This window comes from Plasmodium coatneyi, chromosome 9 (genome assembly GCF_001680005.1).
Source record: "Plasmodium coatneyi strain Hackeri chromosome 9, complete sequence".
Classification (NCBI taxonomy): domain Eukaryota; phylum Apicomplexa; class Aconoidasida; order Haemosporida; family Plasmodiidae; genus Plasmodium; species Plasmodium coatneyi.
Genome location: NC_033564.1, coordinates 1,177,397 through 1,194,795, shown reverse-complemented (window position 1 = coordinate 1,194,795; position 17,399 = coordinate 1,177,397). Strand labels below are relative to the sequence as shown.

Genomic DNA, 17,399 nt, shown 5'->3' with positions numbered 1-17,399 from the left:
ACCAAAAAAAAAAAAAAAAAAAGGAAAAAACAACCCCATATAACAAAAAAAATTTTTTTTACGCGATTTCGCATATGCATATGTGGAAAAATCACATAAACGCATGAACCATGTGAAAAGGTGAAACAAAAAAAAAGAGTCACCCCCTGAAAAATTCGTCCCATTCCCAATGTGTTAGCAACCCTAATGAAAAAAACATTCCAGAGAGATGTGTGTGCTAATTGAAAAAAAATCAATTTTAATAGGTTCTGCATCCATACTTTCAACATAAGTTATTTTTTATATGAATATTTTCTATATTACCGCTGCCTAATATTTGGATGTCTCTCACAGGGTTCCATAATCCATGATGAAAAAATTATTCATATATAAATAATACCATATCATTTTGAATAGAAATAAAATATTTACTACACCGTAAACCCGGAATCTTAACATGGAACCTGTTCCGTAAGAACATCTTCCTTAGGAACAAAGTCTTTCCTCCCTAAAACACCGAATCTGAACTTGGAACCTGTTCCTTAGGAACCATTTCCTTTGGAAGATAGTCTTGCTTCCTGAACCTTTAACCTGAACTCTGGATCCCATACTCTGAACCCGGGTCCCACACCTGGGACCCTAAACGTGAACTTCGAACCTGTTCCTTAGGGACACTTTCTTTAAAAACACTTTCCTTAGAGACATTTTCTTCTTTTATGAAGCTTGACCCCATAAACTCTTGAACAAGAATGCTGAGGAAGTCTTCCTTCGTCGAATGCAGGCCCCCTTTTTGACATTCGTGTAAGACTTCTAAATGGATATCAATAATGGTGCGGCGACCAGCAGGGCGACGATCAGCACCCCATTTTTTTGGCTTCTTCGTCCCCGTTGGAACAGATCTTGGTTGTCTGCGTTCCTTTACTAAAATATATTCATGGGGACCATCCTGGTCGTCCACATGATCAAGAGGTTGTTCTTCCAAAGTTGGAGGACCACGTACTTGATGAGATCTTCTGTGACGTTTTCTTCTTTTACCAAAAAGGAAAAAATACTGCGGAAAAAAGTGAAGGAAAAAGTAATTTTTAGGGTGCGAAATATTTCTCTTAAGACAAGAAGTATCAGTATAAAAGAAGTACGAAGTGTAGATTTAAGGTGAAAAATGAGGTGTTTGTTACCTTCCAAAGGAGATAACTTATGACAGAAGTACCAAGGAACACAGAGGCCAAAGGAAGGTAAGGAAGGAAAGGGTCGATCCCTTCCTTCCAACCATCCTTACCGTTTACAACTTTCATCTTAGAGGGTCCTTTTTTGTATCCCCCAGAAACTTGAACCACACCTCGTGTAACTCCAGCTCCTGGTACAATGTTAACTGCCGGACCAGCAGGACCAATTGGACCTTGGGGAGCCTTCCCACCACCACCCCTACCAGGTGTAACAACAGGACTGACAGACCCTGGAACACCTGCACCTGGCACTACAGGAATACCTGCCCCAGGGTCACCAACCACACCAGGACCAGAGGAACCAGGTTGCTGAGTGGCTTGATCAGGAAGGGGAATCTGAGGATCGGGCACCGGAAGTTGTGGTTCATTTGTTCTTGGAGCAGTAAGTGTAGTGGAAGAATCAGATAAAGCAGTCTGCACATCTTTTCTATCGGTGCTAAGGGCTTCACCCGCCTGTTTAACACTATCCTTAGTAACCTCTTTACTGACATCCTGACTAGTCCCTGTTTGGTCAACAGGGTTCTGAGTGGAAAGTTCATCTGCATTTTTTGCTGCACGGAAATAGAGAAAAAGGGAAGGGTAGATTCAAAATCATAAGCAATATTTACATCTGTAGTGTTCTGTGCACACTATCGTGCAAACTTCTTTCTTTTAGTTTTTTATTTTTTACACTTTCTAATTTTTTTTTACTTTTTTTACACTTCTTTCACTTGCTAATTTTTTTACACGTCCAGAAATTTTGTACACTTCCTTTTTACACTTGTTTCACATTGTAATTTTTTTTTACGCGTCCTAAATTTTAATTTTTTTTTTATTTTTCCCATTTTCTTTTTTCCCTTTTTTCTTTTTTACTTTCTTCCTTTCTTATACACCCTTCGGGTGTAACACCCCCCTGAGGTGGCTAAACTAGCAGGCCACATTGCTGTTGTTATATCCTCAAACACGGAACCTTAACTGCGAAATCCTACATACACACCCTAAAATGCGAAATCCAACACACACACCCTAAAATGCAAAATCCTACACTCGCCACCCTAAAATGCGAAATCCTACACCCACATACTCATTCCTTCTTTTCTTTTCTTTTTAAAATTTATATTAATTTTTTCTTTTTTTTCTTTTTTTAATTTTCAATTTTTTCCCCTTTTTTATTTTTTAAAATTTTAGATACATCCTTATAGGCAGCGCACATTTGGACAGGAAGTGTTTGCTCTTTTTTTTATTATTATTACCTGGAACTGGAGGTAGGACTGCGGAGCCTGAAGGAGTTTGAGTGTCTGTTCTTGTGCTTGGAGTTTCACTATCAGCGTGTTTACCTGTAGAAGCACTGTCACCTTTCCCTTCTGCTGTAGCTGAGGAGGCAGAATTGGGAATATGTACATTCGGGGGATCTAGGACGGTAGTAGTAGTACTAATAGAAGTACCTGTGCTGGAACCATATGTGTTGTAACCAATGGGATCCAGAGTATTATTGATGCCGGTATTCTTGAAAGGTATATCATCGTCTAATTTAGGTAGCCCATTTTCATCAACGTCCGCCTTACCTGGATTTGCGACACTTTCCCGCGTTCCTTTTTGAACAGGTTTCGTAGTTGCTGGTTTAGTGGCAGCTGGTTTGGCAGCCGCAGGTGTAACTGTCACAGTACATAAATCTTTCAGAGTTTGATTCATTTCATCTATTTCCTTATTCTTTTTGCCATTATTTTGTTGGAACAGTTCCTCTACTTTTTTCTTTACATTATCTTTGTGTTCCATGCAACTTGCACTTCCTTTTACATCCCATAGATTTTCATCCACGTTTAGTGTGCAATCTAAGTTATATTCCCTTTTACACTCAACACAGTCATTACCATACTTCTTCTTATCTGCACACCAGGAGTCCCTGTTCTCATTCCCTTTACTAAATGCCTGTTTTAAAGTCTCCTCCGATATGCAAGACTTATTCTGTTTGAGCAATCTGTCAGCATAAGCGTTCAATAGAACGCATGACATAGTTCGATTAAATAGCCCGTTATCCTTATGTTTCATATTCTCGCTTTCACTTTGGATACTATATATATATTCTAATCCTCGAGCAATGTAATTACAAGCTTGCTTGTTTGCTTCTACATATGTACCATTTGTCCCTTTAATGTTATCGCACACTCCTCCTTTGGCTCTGTTGTTCTTCGTTATAGCCTTAGACAGACCCTCCAATAATTTACCGACGTCGTTCTCCCCCCAAAAGTTACACTGCACAGAAAAAAGAATGAATGAAGCGTATATGTATATACCTAAAGTAGGTACATGATTTATGGTAATCCCCGCCCCCCCATTCTTGTCATATGTATAAGGTACATGATTCACGGAAATGACGTTGAATATAGTGAACAATATATTTTTCCATTCTTACCCAGTGTTGCTTGCTAGTCCTGTCCTTTCTGTTCTTAAACCATTGTGTTGTTACGCACTTTGCACGATTGCATAAGTTATTTGTAGAACTTATAGTATTTAGTGTTGTCTTTATTTTACCATCACTGTTGAGCAGCCCATCCACTTTTTTCTTTACATCATCTTTGTCTGTCTCGCACATTCCTGGCTTCCAGAGACTTTTATTTATGTCTAATTTACATTCTCCATAGTTTTCCTCCCGTTTACACACTGCACAATCACCCTTCTCCTTATCCAAACACCAAGGATCTTTCTTCTCATTCCCTTTCTTAAATGCTTCTTTTATGGTATCTTCGTTTATGCAAGTAGGATTCTTTTCTTTCAATTTATCGGCATAGGCATTCAGGAATAGGCAGTACATGGTTTGCTTAAATATTCTGTTATTGCTATCCATACTACTACTTCCACTTTGGACACCATATATATATTTTAATCCTTTAACTATGTAATTACACGCTTCCTTCTGTGCTTTACTCAGTATAGCGCTCTTCTCATCAATTTTATCGCATAAAGCAGCGACCTCTGTGTCGTCCTTTGCTATTTTTTCAGACAGACCTGTTAATTTCCCCTTTACGTCCGGATCCCAGAATGTGCACTGCACAAAGAGAAAAGGAGGCATAAACAGAACAGATGTATACCCCCAATGTATATGTACACAACTAGCAGTCGTGCCTTCTTCTTTTTCATTATATATAAGACATCCTATTCATTAGAATATCCCGAACTGTAGTGGACAATAATGTTAATTTACCCAGTTCTGATTTCCTATGGTAGGAGATTTCCTGTCCTGGAACCAAGTAATTGTCACGCACTTTGTACGTTCACATAAGGTGGGTTCCTTGTTACAGTCTTTGCCTATAGAAGGAAGAGGAAGAGTGATGATTTCGGTGCAGGAATTAGTAGTAGTTGAATGTGATGGTATACAGTGGTGGTGGTGTGGCACCTGGTCCTGGTACACATGGTGCTGTGTCTGGTACACCTGGTGGTGTTAGGTGTGATTGGGTGGAAGGGGAGGTTGTATTAGGGTGGAAGCAAGGTTATTAGGGTGGTGGTAAGGTGGTGCAGCTTTTTGCATACTCTTTTTAGTCTTTGTTTAGCATATTTTTTCCTTACATATTTCTTCCAGGGTTTTCTGAATGTCCTGATTCTTCTGTTGGAGCATTGTTGTCACTTTCTCCTTTAAGTTATCTTGGCCTACTGTACAATTTTTATAGTCTTCCTTTAAACACACAGCACAGTTATTATCACTGTTGCATGGAACTGTTTCATTTTTAATTTGTTCACTTTTCTTAAAGGCTTCATTAATGCCTCTCTCAACATCACAATTCCCTTTCTTCTTCGCTTTTTCTTTTAATTTATCGACATAATCGTTCAGTAGAACACATTCCATAGTTCTTTTAAATCTTTGGTCATTCTTGGCCCTATCGTCCGTCCGTCCGTCGCCTGTCTGAGTTCTATATATATGATGCAGTCCCCTAGCAATGAACTTGCACACTTCCCTTTCTGCAAAAGTCACTGCATTATTGTTCCATCTATCGTCATTGCAATAACTGTCCGCCTTCGTGTCCGCCTTAGATATTGCATCTACTAGTGGATCAACCATTTTCACTACATCCCTCCACATTTGATCCTACACACGCAAAATAAGGGAAGGATCATATATATGTATTTTGTACCCATGTGGAATGTCATTTCACTCTTAGATGAACATATATAGATTTGTCTATATACTGATTCTGTTGTCCCTAACTATAATGGAAAGCATTGCTCATTTACCCAGTCGGGATTCCCTCCCTTGTCCGTATGGTACTGATTTGTTACACATGTTACGCGTTCACATAATTTACCTCCGTTCTTACATTCTTCAACTACAAAGGAAGGAGAACAAAGTGATGTATGGTGCGTCTATATGAATAAGTAAAGAAGTAGAATCCTTCTTTCTTCTACCCTTCCTTTTTCATCATTTCTTCCTTTCTTTTCCACCCTTCCCTCTTTACACCTTAAACCTTCCTTCCTTACAATTTTTTTTCTTTTTTTCTTCCTTAAACCTTTCTTCCTCACACCTACCTTCATTACACCTTAAACCTTCCTTCTTTACACTTTTTCTTTAAACTTCTTTTTCTTTTTAAACCTTCCTTTCTTACTTAAATCTTCTTTTTTTCCTTCCTTAATGTCCTTTTTCTTCTTCCTTAAATTTCTATTTTTTTTTTTTTCTTCTTTTTTTTTTATACACCCTTCGGGTGTACCCCTCCCTAAATGAAGTAACCTTCGTTCTTTCAACCCTAACAACGTCATTCTAATACCCCTAAAATCTTTCACTCTAATACCCGTACACCCTACTTCTACATCCTTACACCCATTCGTTCCACCCCTAACACTCTAATGTGCACCCCGCTGCACACCTTCCTCCCTTCCTTCAATTTTTTTTTTTTTTTTTTTTTCTTCCTTGTCTTTTCATTCTTTATTTATATAATAGTTTTAGTAATATTACTTACTTGTTGCTCTGGCTACTTGTGCCGCTTTCTCAGCCCTCTCCCTTTCTACTTTTGCCTTATGCTCTTGAAATTTTTTGTCCAGTGAATCCCTTATCCGTTGTACAAGGACACTCTCATCCCCGCTTTCATTCTTCTTTATTTCTCCTAATATTTCCTTCATATCCTCCTTTGGCCATTCTTCCTTATCCTCAACTAAGGCCCTCAGTTCATCCTCGCCGTCTACACCAAATATTTCCTTATTTCTCTTTTCCCCTTTGTTCTTACTTCTGGCTTTTATATTTTCTCTACTATTCTCTCCTGTACATTCATCCCACTCCTTCACTGTTTTCTTCAATTCCCACGGAAGTCCTTCATTGTTCTTTGTCCACTTATACATTTCTGGCCATATGTACTTCCCTGCAATTCTTAAACTTCCTAAATCCATGCCTTCACACTCCTTATACTTCCCCCCCTTTACATTTGCGAACATTGTAGCCTGCTCAGCCTGAATTACATCTTGTTCAACTTTCTCTAATCTACAGTGTCTTCCAAACCATTTTACCATAGCTAGCCTCCCTACTAGGCATCTTAAATAAGATTCTAATTTTTCCCCGCCAAATTTATCTTCCACAGACACTATGCTGTTGTATGTTCCAATTTTTACCCCATCCATATACATTAACATTTTCACCATAGTTTTGCATAGCCTCTTGTCAGTATTATCCCTATTGTTTTCCTCATTAGTTGCTGAACCGGAACAGAGTTCATTTATTAAGTGATGATTGGGTTCCACAGCCTTAATCATATCTTTCAATATTTTTTCGAGGTCTTCCCATATTTTGTCCTACGAATAGTATGAATAGTACATGTCCCTGTATACGTAGGTTACATATGCTCCCATTGGTCACTCTAATATACATTTATTAAGATACGTATACTGCGTCCATTCATTGTGTACATCAGAAAGTATTACATAGTCACCAGAAGAACTGTAACCTCTGACTTTTATCCATTCCACCAAGAATTCGGAGAAATACCTGAAATCCATGGTGACCCTTCCTCCTTTATTATATGATTCATTGTTATATTAGTGAATTATACATTACTAAGAATTTTATGAACTCGTCAAGGGAAGATTTTTCCTGTTTTTTCTGTTTTTTTCTTCCTTGCCTGTCCACAGTTATTCCTTCTTCCTTATTTTGTTTTTATATCTGTGAACAAAAAAAAAAGAAAAATTCTGCGCATGCGCCCTTTCCTATCTTCCTCTCTTTTTTTTTTGTCCTTTAATCCTCTTTTTTTTTTTGTTTTGTTTTCTTTTCTTTTTTGCGGAAAAAATATATTTTTTTTTTTATTTCCTTCTTTTCCTTTTTCTAAAAATTTTTCTTTTTTTCTTTTAGAAAAGAAAGAAAACAATTTTCCCTTCTTCTTCTTCCTTTATGCATTGCACCTTCCTAAGAAGAAAAGAAAAAGAGAACGAAAACACAACCATTGCCTCCTTCCTTTTTGTATACATTCTACCTATGTACTCCCCTTTTTTTTGCATTTTCCTTTATGCACTACATTCTTTCTAAAAGAAGAAAAAGAAGAAAGAGGGAAGGAAAGGAATTACGTTCCTTCATTCTTTTCTGCTTTGTTTTCTTTCTTTTTTTTTTTTCTTTTTTTTCTCTTCTTTAGCCTATTTCTTTTTTTTTTTTTTTTTGCTTCTGTTTCTTTTTTTATTTTCCTTTTTTTTTCCTTCCTTCCTTTTTTCCTTCGAAAAACAACAAGAACGAAAATTATTGCATGCAACTTTCACCTTCTTCCTCATACATTACAATCCTCTTAAAAAAAGCAAAAGAAAGAAGAGGGAAGAAGAGGAAGGAATTACCCACCTTTCCTTCTTTCTTTAAGCTTCTTTTTCCTTTTGAAGCCTTTTATTTACTTTATTCCTTATGTTTCCTTCAAAAAAAAAAATGCGAAAGAAAAAAATTTCGTGCATGCATCATTCCCTTTTCGTATAACATCTATCCATGTACCCTTTCTTTGCATTCTTTCTAAAAAGAAGGAAAGGAGGGAATTACCCGCCCCTTTCCTTTTTCTCTTTTTTTTTTTCTTCTTTCTCCCTCTTCACAGTTGGGGTTAAGGCGGGGGATTCACGCGCGCCGTAACGGTGGAGCACTCATTTTTGCGTGAGGAACCTAGCGATGGTGTGTAGCGCGGTTCCACCACAGCGTGGCCCCCCCTTCTCCTCCTCGTATTTGTTACCTCTTTTTGGCGCAGTGCCAACTCGTATGCTGACATGCATGTCAACATACGTCCCTATCATACCTATGTACATACCTGTGTTACACGTGGGCTGTGCCTCCCCCATGCGATGACGCAAAGGGGGGAAGAGACCACCCACGCAGCTGTGCCCACTTAGCACATCCTTTTCAATGCATGCACATTTTTCAAAACGAAACTTAAAAACAAGTTTTTTTTTTTTTAAAATGTACATTTTTAAAATGACAAATGCTTGGGCATACCAGCAGGCCCGTAGCGTATTCTTCAATAAAAAAGATGCAAACAAGTAGGAATGAATTAAAAAGTTTGCCAAAAAATTAGTTAAGTAGAAAATTCACGAAAAAATAGGAATAAAGGGAAAAAAAAATTTTCCCCTTATATTAATTGCACATGAACACAAACACTTTCATGCACTACAGAAAAAAAAAATTCGAAAAAATAGGAAACAATACAAATATTGTAGCATATTAAGAATATTGCTTAATACAAAAAGGTGAAATATTGTTTTCATATGTTATTTCTCTTTATATGCCCCTATAACGGTTACGTCAAAGTGTTTTGTAATAAATAATCTAAATACAATTCCTTATCCACAATGTTTTCTTCTATTTCACACACTCCTCAAACATATTAATCCAAGGATTAGCATCTACAATTTGACTACAAATTGTTTCTTCCTAAGGAACAAAGCCTTCCTTCCTAAACCCGAAATCTGAACGTGGAACGCGATCCTTAGGAACACCAACACTAAAACCCGGAATCTGAACTTTGGACCTTTTCCATAGGAACCTTTTCTTCTTTTATAAATTCTCTTCTCATAAATTCTTCCACAATGATTTGAAGATAATCTTCCTTCGTCGAATGCAGGTCTTCCCTTTGACATTCGTCTAAGACTTCTAAATGGATATCAATAATGGTGCGGCGACCAACACCCTGTTTTTTTTCCCCTTTTGTTCTTTCTGGAGCAGATCCTGGTTGTTTTCGCTCCTTTACTAAGGTATATTCATGTGGACCATTCTGGTCGTCCACATGATCATGGAGTGGTTCTTCCAATGTTGGACCAGATACTTCATGAGCTCTCCTGTGACGTTTTCTTTTACCGGGTAGTGCAAAATACTGCAAGAAAGAAAAAAAAGATAGGAAAAAAGAAAATGCTTTTTCAGAGAGCTGTGTGTTGTTCTTAGAACAAAAATTTCGTCCTTTGTCCTAAGTGCCAAATCATACACACACCCTAAAATGCGAAATCCTACACGCACTCCATAAAATGCGAAATCCTATACACACCTGCAAAATGTGAAATCCTACACATACACCTCTAAAATGCGAAATACTACACACACCCTAAAATATGAAATCCATTCCTTCTTTTTTTTTTTTTTTTCTTTTTTTTTTTTCCTTTTTATTCTTTTTTTTTTTTCCTTTTTATTTTTTTTTTTTTTCCTTTTTTCCTTTTTCTTTTTTGTCTTTTTGTCTTTTTCTCATTTTCTTTTTTTTCTTTCTTTTCGTTTCTTTGTATGGAAACTTCAGAAGCATACTTCTACCTAAACAGCTGAGCACCAGGCCATATTGTAGTTCTTAAACCCTTAAACCAGCTTAACAACAGGCCATATTATTCTTTTTATAACCTAAAGCCTTAACCATAAGAGCGAAATCTTACACACACCCTAAATGCGAAATTCTACACGTCCTTACTTATTCCTTCCACTCATTCACTCTTCTTTTTTTTTTTAATTCTTTTCCTTCCTTCTCTTTTGTTTTGTTTTGTTTTGTTTTGTTTTGTTTTGTTTTGTTTTGTTTTGTTTTGTTTTGTTTTGTTTTGTTTTGTTTTGTTTTCTTTTCTTTTTTTTTTTTTTTTTACCTTCCACAGCAGATAACTCGTAACAGAGGCGGCGATAGTCACAGGAATTAAAGGAAGGTATGGAGTAACATTAGACGAGTTGATCTTGTTAGTAAGTGGGACAGCAGGAGGAAGGGGGGTGCCTACGGTAACCTTCCCTCGACCACCTTTTCCTATTGTAACATCCCCAGGTGATGAATTTGCTGTTTGGGATCCTTTCTGTGTTGTTAATGGTCTTCTTGGTGCTGATGGTATACCTGGTGATGGTCCAGGTGGTGGGGGCTGTTGTCCTGGACCAGGACTTTGACCAGTTGGGCCACTTGGACCATTAGGACCCCTTGGACCATTAGGACCCCTTGGACCAGGACCACCTTGTCCAATAGTGTTCCCACCAGTACCACCTGGGGCACCAGGTACGACACTTGGGTCACTGCCTGTACCACTACTGTGACCACCACTACTACTACTACTTGTACTACTACTACCACTGCCACCTCCACCACCTGAACTGTCGGGAACATTTGCACCTGTTTCTGAGAAGTAAAGTAAAAGAAAGGGGAAGTGTTGGTTTCCGTGTACATGAGAGTCTTTTATACTCAGAATGTGTTATGTGCACCTTTATGCACACAAAGGAGGAAACAGTATTCTTTTTTTTTTTTATTTTTTACTTTTTGAAGTTTTTGCTTCTTAATTTTTTATTTTTTATGTCCTAAATTTTTTACACGTCCTAATTTCTTTTCAATTCCTTTTTACATTTCTTTCACTTTCTACATTTTTTTTTCTTTCTCCTTTCTCTTTCGTCCATTCCTTCTTCTTCTTTCCTTTCTTTACTTCCACCCCTTAAGCAGCCAAACAGCAGGCTACATTCCTCTCTCTACATCATAAAGAACATAAACACCAGGCCACATTGTTGTCCTTACACCCAAAAACAGCTTTACACCAGGCAACATTGTTGTTCTTACACCCTAAAACAGCTAAACACCAGGCCAATATTGTTGTTCTTAAACCCTAAAACCTTAATCTTAAGTGGGAAATCGTACATACACCCTTAAGTGTGATATCCTACATACATCCTAAATGTGAAATCCTACAAACACACTCCCTAAAATGCGAAATCCTACACAAACCCTTAAAGTGCGAAATCCTATGCACATCCCTAAATATTACACCCCCAATCCATCACTCATTTCTTTCTTTCTTTTTTTTTTTTTTTTTCTCTTTCTTTTTCTTTTTTTTATTCTTTACTCCTTAATTTTTAGATGCATCTTATAGGTGCATACTTAGACAAGAAGTGTTCATTTCTTTTTATTATTATTACCTGGATCCTGGGACCTGGGAGTCGCGGTGGCAGTACCTGCAGTGAAGGAAGAAAAGGGTGGCTCAGTTTATCTCTCTTTCTCCTTTTTTTCTTTTTTAATTCTTTCCTTCTTTTCTTTTTCTTCTGTCTTTTTCTTTTTTCTTTTTTTTTTTTTTTTTTTTATACACCCTTTCCGGGTGAACACTTCCTTCGGAGGATGGAAGTGAAGGTTCTTAGGGTGGAAGAAGGAAGGTAAGAAAGAAAGAAAGGAAAGAAGTGTAAAGAGTAAAAAAACTAGAAAGTGAAAGAAGTGTTCAATTCCTTCCTCTTTCTTTCTCCCCCTTTTGTTTTTATTTTTATTTTTACTTTTCTTTTAATTTTCATTCTTAGTGTTTTTACCTGGACCTCCAGGTAAGGATCCAGTTCCAGAAGTTGGAACACTAACATCCTTTCGTTCCTGTCCATCTTCCCCTGTACTATTATCTACATTAGGGCCTACAATGTTAGAAGTAATTTCAGTGGCAGTAACAATTCCATATTTTCCAGTACTGGAATAGGTACCACTTCTCAAATAATCGTCGTCAAGGTTACAATCTTCACCAAAACATCCTACTAGATTGTCATGACCATCAAGGTCCGGAGGAAGAACTTCCAAATCATTGATACTCTGTGGATTCTTACCTGGTAGTGTTGCAATTTCCCCATCTTCACTATCACTCCTTAACACTCCTGCTGAAGGTTGGGATGATGCAGCAGCTGATTGGTCTGGTTTGTTAGTAGTTCTTGTACATATGTTAGTTATGGAATCTAGAGCTTGATTTATTTGCGGCTTTTCGAGGTCAGTTTTCCCATTCTCGAACACATCCTGTACTTTGTCCCCTACCTTCTGAATGTTGCTGCCTTTGCCTACTTGACAATTTTTATAAGTTGTATCCCATTCACATTTCAAACACTTAACCTTCCCATTATTCTCCTTATCCACACACCAAGTTTCCATCTGTGTATTTCCTTTACTAAACATTTCCTTTATTTTTTCTTCCTGCATCGTCGAACATTTTTCTTTTATTTTATCTGCGTATGCATTTAATAAGACACAAGAGAAAGTTCTCTTAAATAATTGGTTGTCCTCAGGATGTGAATCTGTTTTTTCTGCAGGAATTTTGTATATATGATGTAATCCTTTAGCAATAAGCTCACATGCCTTTTTATTAGCAGGGCCATTTGTACCACCGTTACCCTGAAAGTCTTGACATACATTCCCGGTAGGTGTACTATCACTTGTCATAGCTTTAGACAGTTTCTCCAAATCTGCCCCTATATCACCCGTTCCCCACATGTCATTCTACAAATAAAAAGAAGGAAAGGAATGACAAAGAAGGGAAGGAAAGAAGAAAGGAAGAATGTATAGAAGCACCATGGATGTGTTCATATTATGGTTAGTATTTTATGTCATCGGTGTATATACGTCAGACTATATATATGTGTAGATCATTATAACTGTAGCAAATAATATTGTTCCTTACATAAGTTTTACTCAAGCCTCCCGATGTTCTGTTTTGGACCCATTTGTCTGCTACACATTGTGCGCGTTCACATAAAGTACTTGCATTTCTTATGGTAGTGAATGTTTTTTCTATTTCGCTATTTTTTTCGAGCAAGTCATCCAACTTCTTTTTTATATTTTTATTGTATGTCAGGCACTTTTTACTTTTTTCTTCATCCCACAGTTTGCTATCTACTCTTAGTTCGCACTTTAGATTAGGTTCCCTTGTGCAAGTAACACAATTATTACTCTGCTTAGTCTTATTATTCACACACCAGTCCTCCTTCTTATCATTTCCCTTTTTAAACATTTCTTTTATTTCTGTTTCTGTGATGGGGCAAGTGTGCCCCTCTGTTTTCTGTATAAGTATATCTGCGTACGCATTCAGGAACAGACAATGCAGGGTTTGTTCTGTTAATCTATTATTCCTTGCTTTTGTCCTGTCCGACTCTCTCTCATTCTCCTGAACTTCATAAATGCCCTTTAAACCTGCAGTAATAAGCTTGCAGGCCTCCTTTTCTGCAGCACTCCATGCAGTGCCCTTCTCATCAGCGGTTCCGCACAGTGTACCCATGGTTGCGCTTCCATCCACCATTTTTTTAGATATTTCGTTCAGTCTACTCTTGGCGTCCGGATCCCAAAATGTGCACTACACAAAAGGGAAGTCAGAAGGAAGGAAGGTATATGTGCACTTTGTACACACGCATAAAATTGATAGTTGCCCCTTTTCTTTCAGTATTATATATAAAGGATGTACTATTTATTACAGTGACCTAAAATGCACTGAACAAAATATTGTTTCCCTTACCCAATTTTGTTTGCCACCTGCCTCTCTGTCTTTAAACCAATTGTGTGCTACACAATTTGCACGTTGACATAAAGTAGTTGCATTATTTATGGTAGTGAAGGTATTAGTTATGTTGGTGTCGTTCAGGAGGAATCCATTCACTTTCGTCTTTACATTGTATGTGTTATTATTATACTTTATTTCACAATCAAAGTTAGGTTTTCTTTCACACTTAACACAATCACCGCTCTTACTTTTATCAGTACACCACTTATCCTTCTGTCCATTTCCTTTATTAAACATTTTTCCTATTTCTACTTCGGTGATAGGACATGGCTGACCCTCTGTCTTCTTTATAAGCATATCTGCATAAAGGTTTAATGCTGCACAAGACATAGTTTGATAAAATGGTCTATTATGTTTCGCTTGATCTTTGTCAATATTGTTCATATCTACCTGAGTATTGTATATATGTTTTAATCCTGCAGTCAGCAACTCACATGCCTCCTTATTTGCACCGCTCATGCTAGCACATTCCTTGGCAACCTCCTCTTTCTTCTGGAGCATGTAATTAGAGAGTCGTCCCAGTTCTTTCTTGACATCATTATCCCAAAATTTGTTCGGCTAAAAAAAAGAGAAAGCAAGGAACATATATATGTGTACTTAGTGTATGAACAATACTTATATTTACCTCCCGGATTCAATACAAGGGTGGTGTATTATTCATTATGCTCCTTTGGACTATAATAAATAGTAGGAATCTTTACCCAGCTCCTTCCGAATATTATACTATTTATCTCCCTGATTTTTGTCCACGTTTCTGCTACACAATTGACACGTTCACATAGGTCCCTGTCATTACATTCCTTACCTATAAGAGGAAAACGAAAATAAAGACATGAGTACTGGTAGGATAGATTCATTCTTCTACAATTCCTTTTTTTTTTTTTTCTTCCTTTTCATTCTCCTTTCTTTCTTTTTTTTTTATTTTGGTTTCTTTCTTCCTTTTCCTCCCCTTTTTCTTTTTCCTTTCCTTTAAGGGAGTAGAAAAGAAGAAAAAGGGGAGGAAAAGGAAGAAAGAAACCAAAATAAAAAAAAAAGAAAGAAAGGAGACTATACAAAAAAAATTGTAAGGTAGTAATGGTGGTAGAAATGGTGATGGTGATGTGGTAGTAGGATGATGATATTATGTACACCCTTTCCACCCCCTCTTTCGCTCTTTCCTTCTTCTCATTCGTCCTTTTTTTTTTCTTTTCTTTCGTCCTTTTTTTTTCTTTCTCTTTCGTCCTTTCTTTCTTTTTTTTTTTTTTTTTTGTTCCTTCTTTTTCTTTTTCCCCCTTTTTTCTTTTTTTCCACTCCCTTAAAAGAAAGGAAAAAGAAAAAGGGGGGAAAAGGGAAGAAAGGAACAAAAAAAAAAAAAAGAAAGAAAGGACGAAAGGACAGTGGTTAGGGTTGTTAGTAAGGTGTTAGTATTGTTAAGGTGGGTCATTATATTTTGTACACTCTTCCTCCTTTTTCCTTTCCATTCCTTTCCTTCCCGTTCCTTCCTTCCTTAGATCTCCTTCCCTCTCTCCTCCTTAGACCTCCTTCGTTTCCTTCCTTCCTCCTCCTTAGACCCTCCCTCCTAAATATTGTTCTTATTTATATATATATTTTTTCTCTCTTCTTATTTTATACTTACCTTGCGGTTTAGGTGGTGGTGCTTGTGGTTTCTGTGGTAGTTGTACTCTCTGTGTCCCCTGATCTTGTTCGCCCTGCTCATTCGACTTAGCTAATTTTTCCTGATGCCTCTTTTGAACACCTGCCTTATGCTCTTGAAATTTGTTCCACAATGAATCCTTTATCCGTTGTACAAGGACAGTCTCATCTTCTTCCTTCTTTACTTCCGCTTCCTTCAATACTTTATTCAACTCTTCCTTCCCTGAAGGTTTCTTCTCGGGATGGTCAGTGGCTTCCTCTAGGGATAGGTCTTCATTATCGTCGTCGATAACTTTTATTTCTAAATTTTGTAAGGTTTCTGGGTCAATACTTTTTTCCCCGCCCTTTGGGCAAATTGTATTGTTTTGTACTTCGTCCCTTATTGTGTGCAATTTGCTGTTTTCTTTATCTACTTTCGGTAACCCAACACCATAATCATCTCCAATATTAAAATCATCTATCCATTCTTTAATTTTATCCCACATGAACTTTTTCCCCAAATATAAACTTCCGAAATCCACGTCCTTACAGAGTTGATTCCCACCGTTAAAATTCTTTCTTTTCATGTCTATTTCACTTTTAATGTGTTTTGATACTTCCTTTAACTTACAATGTTGTCCTAACATTTTTAGAATAGTAAGTTTTCCAATTAAACACCTATAATAAGATTTGAGCTCCTCCTTTTCTAGTTCATCCCCATCCTCTCTTTTTTTCCAGTAAGTGCGCCTTACTCCCTTCGGCCCTTGGTCTTCGTGCTCTTGCTTTAATCCATCCATCCAAAGAAACATTCTTGCTAGAAGTTTGCATAACCCTTTTTCCTCGTTGGTGTCCTTGCTCAACGTGGAACACATTTCTCCATCCTCCTTTCCATCCACCTCTATATTATACATCATGTCTTGCCAGAATTTCTTCAGATCCTTCCATATAAGGTCCTACAAGTGGAGGAACGTATTATCGGAAACATATATATGTGTACACATTTTTCCTATTTAAACTAAACTATGGAAACTTTTTCAATACATTATTCCTACATTATATCACTCTACAACTTTTCTCCTTTTTTCATATATTTAAAAAGAGCTCATTTACCCCAAAATTGTCCAAATCTCCCACTTTTCCTGCCCTTATCCATCTTTCCAATAATTGGGATATGAAATTAAACTGCTGCGTGGTCATTTTTTGTTGCGGTGCTGCTGCTGCACTTGGTTGTCCTGCTGATACTGTTGGTTGATGTGGTGGGATCTGTCCATTAGGGCGAGCTGGTACAGATTGTGCTACTTTCTGTAAATTCCTCTTCACTATTGCTAATTTATTCTGTAAATCTGGAACTTCCGCCTCGACCGTTTTATATTTCTCTTTTTCCCCATTTTCTGCTTCGTCCTCCTTGTTAACATTATTTCTTTTCCTATCACAGTAATCTCCCGGCTTCATTTCCTTTATTTTTCCCATAAGTTGCCCTCTTGTCCTCGTTCTATTAAATATATAGTCCAATATATTTGTGCTTCCTATTTTCATAGTAGTGAATTTTCCGTACTCGCATATACTGTAGTTTTCCCCCTGTTTGGTCTGGAGCGTTTTGTAGAAAATCTGCATTGCTTCATAGGCGCTTTGCATTATACTTGTCATTTCACAATATATATACTGGTATATATATAACCATAGATTCATTATTGTACATTGAACATATTCTCTCATTTTTCCATTTATTCCATTACGGTCCTCATCACCCTCCTTTTTTTCCTTAATCCTCCATAAATTCCCTAAAATATACACACACAACTTTCTCTCCCACGGTGGTACTCCCGTTTTCCCCTGATAAACCATGTCGCATCCACTCCTTCCCAATTCATCATTCTCCGTACTGTTCAT

At 37.3% G+C, this 17,399-nt stretch overlaps 1 protein-coding gene across 1 annotated transcript; it reads right to left on the bottom strand.

Annotated features, from left to right (window-relative positions):
* Positions 1 to 565: 565 nt before the first annotated feature.
* On the bottom strand, positions 566 to 17,399 carry PCOAH_00025630 (SICA antigen; the record flags this gene model as incomplete). The annotated part of the gene is made up of 17 exons (XM_020059368.1): positions 566 to 1,030; positions 1,116 to 1,753; positions 2,435 to 3,434; positions 3,595 to 4,227; positions 4,384 to 4,487; positions 4,746 to 5,262; positions 5,409 to 5,500; positions 6,128 to 6,950; positions 9,158 to 9,484; positions 10,227 to 10,738; positions 11,524 to 11,559; positions 11,902 to 12,844; positions 13,026 to 13,694; positions 13,854 to 14,456; positions 14,600 to 14,703; positions 15,514 to 16,462; positions 16,620 to 17,399. The coding sequence occupies 17 exons, from the start codon at positions 17,397 to 17,399 to the stop codon at positions 566 to 568; spliced, it is 9,195 nt and encodes a 3,064-aa protein (XP_019914875.1).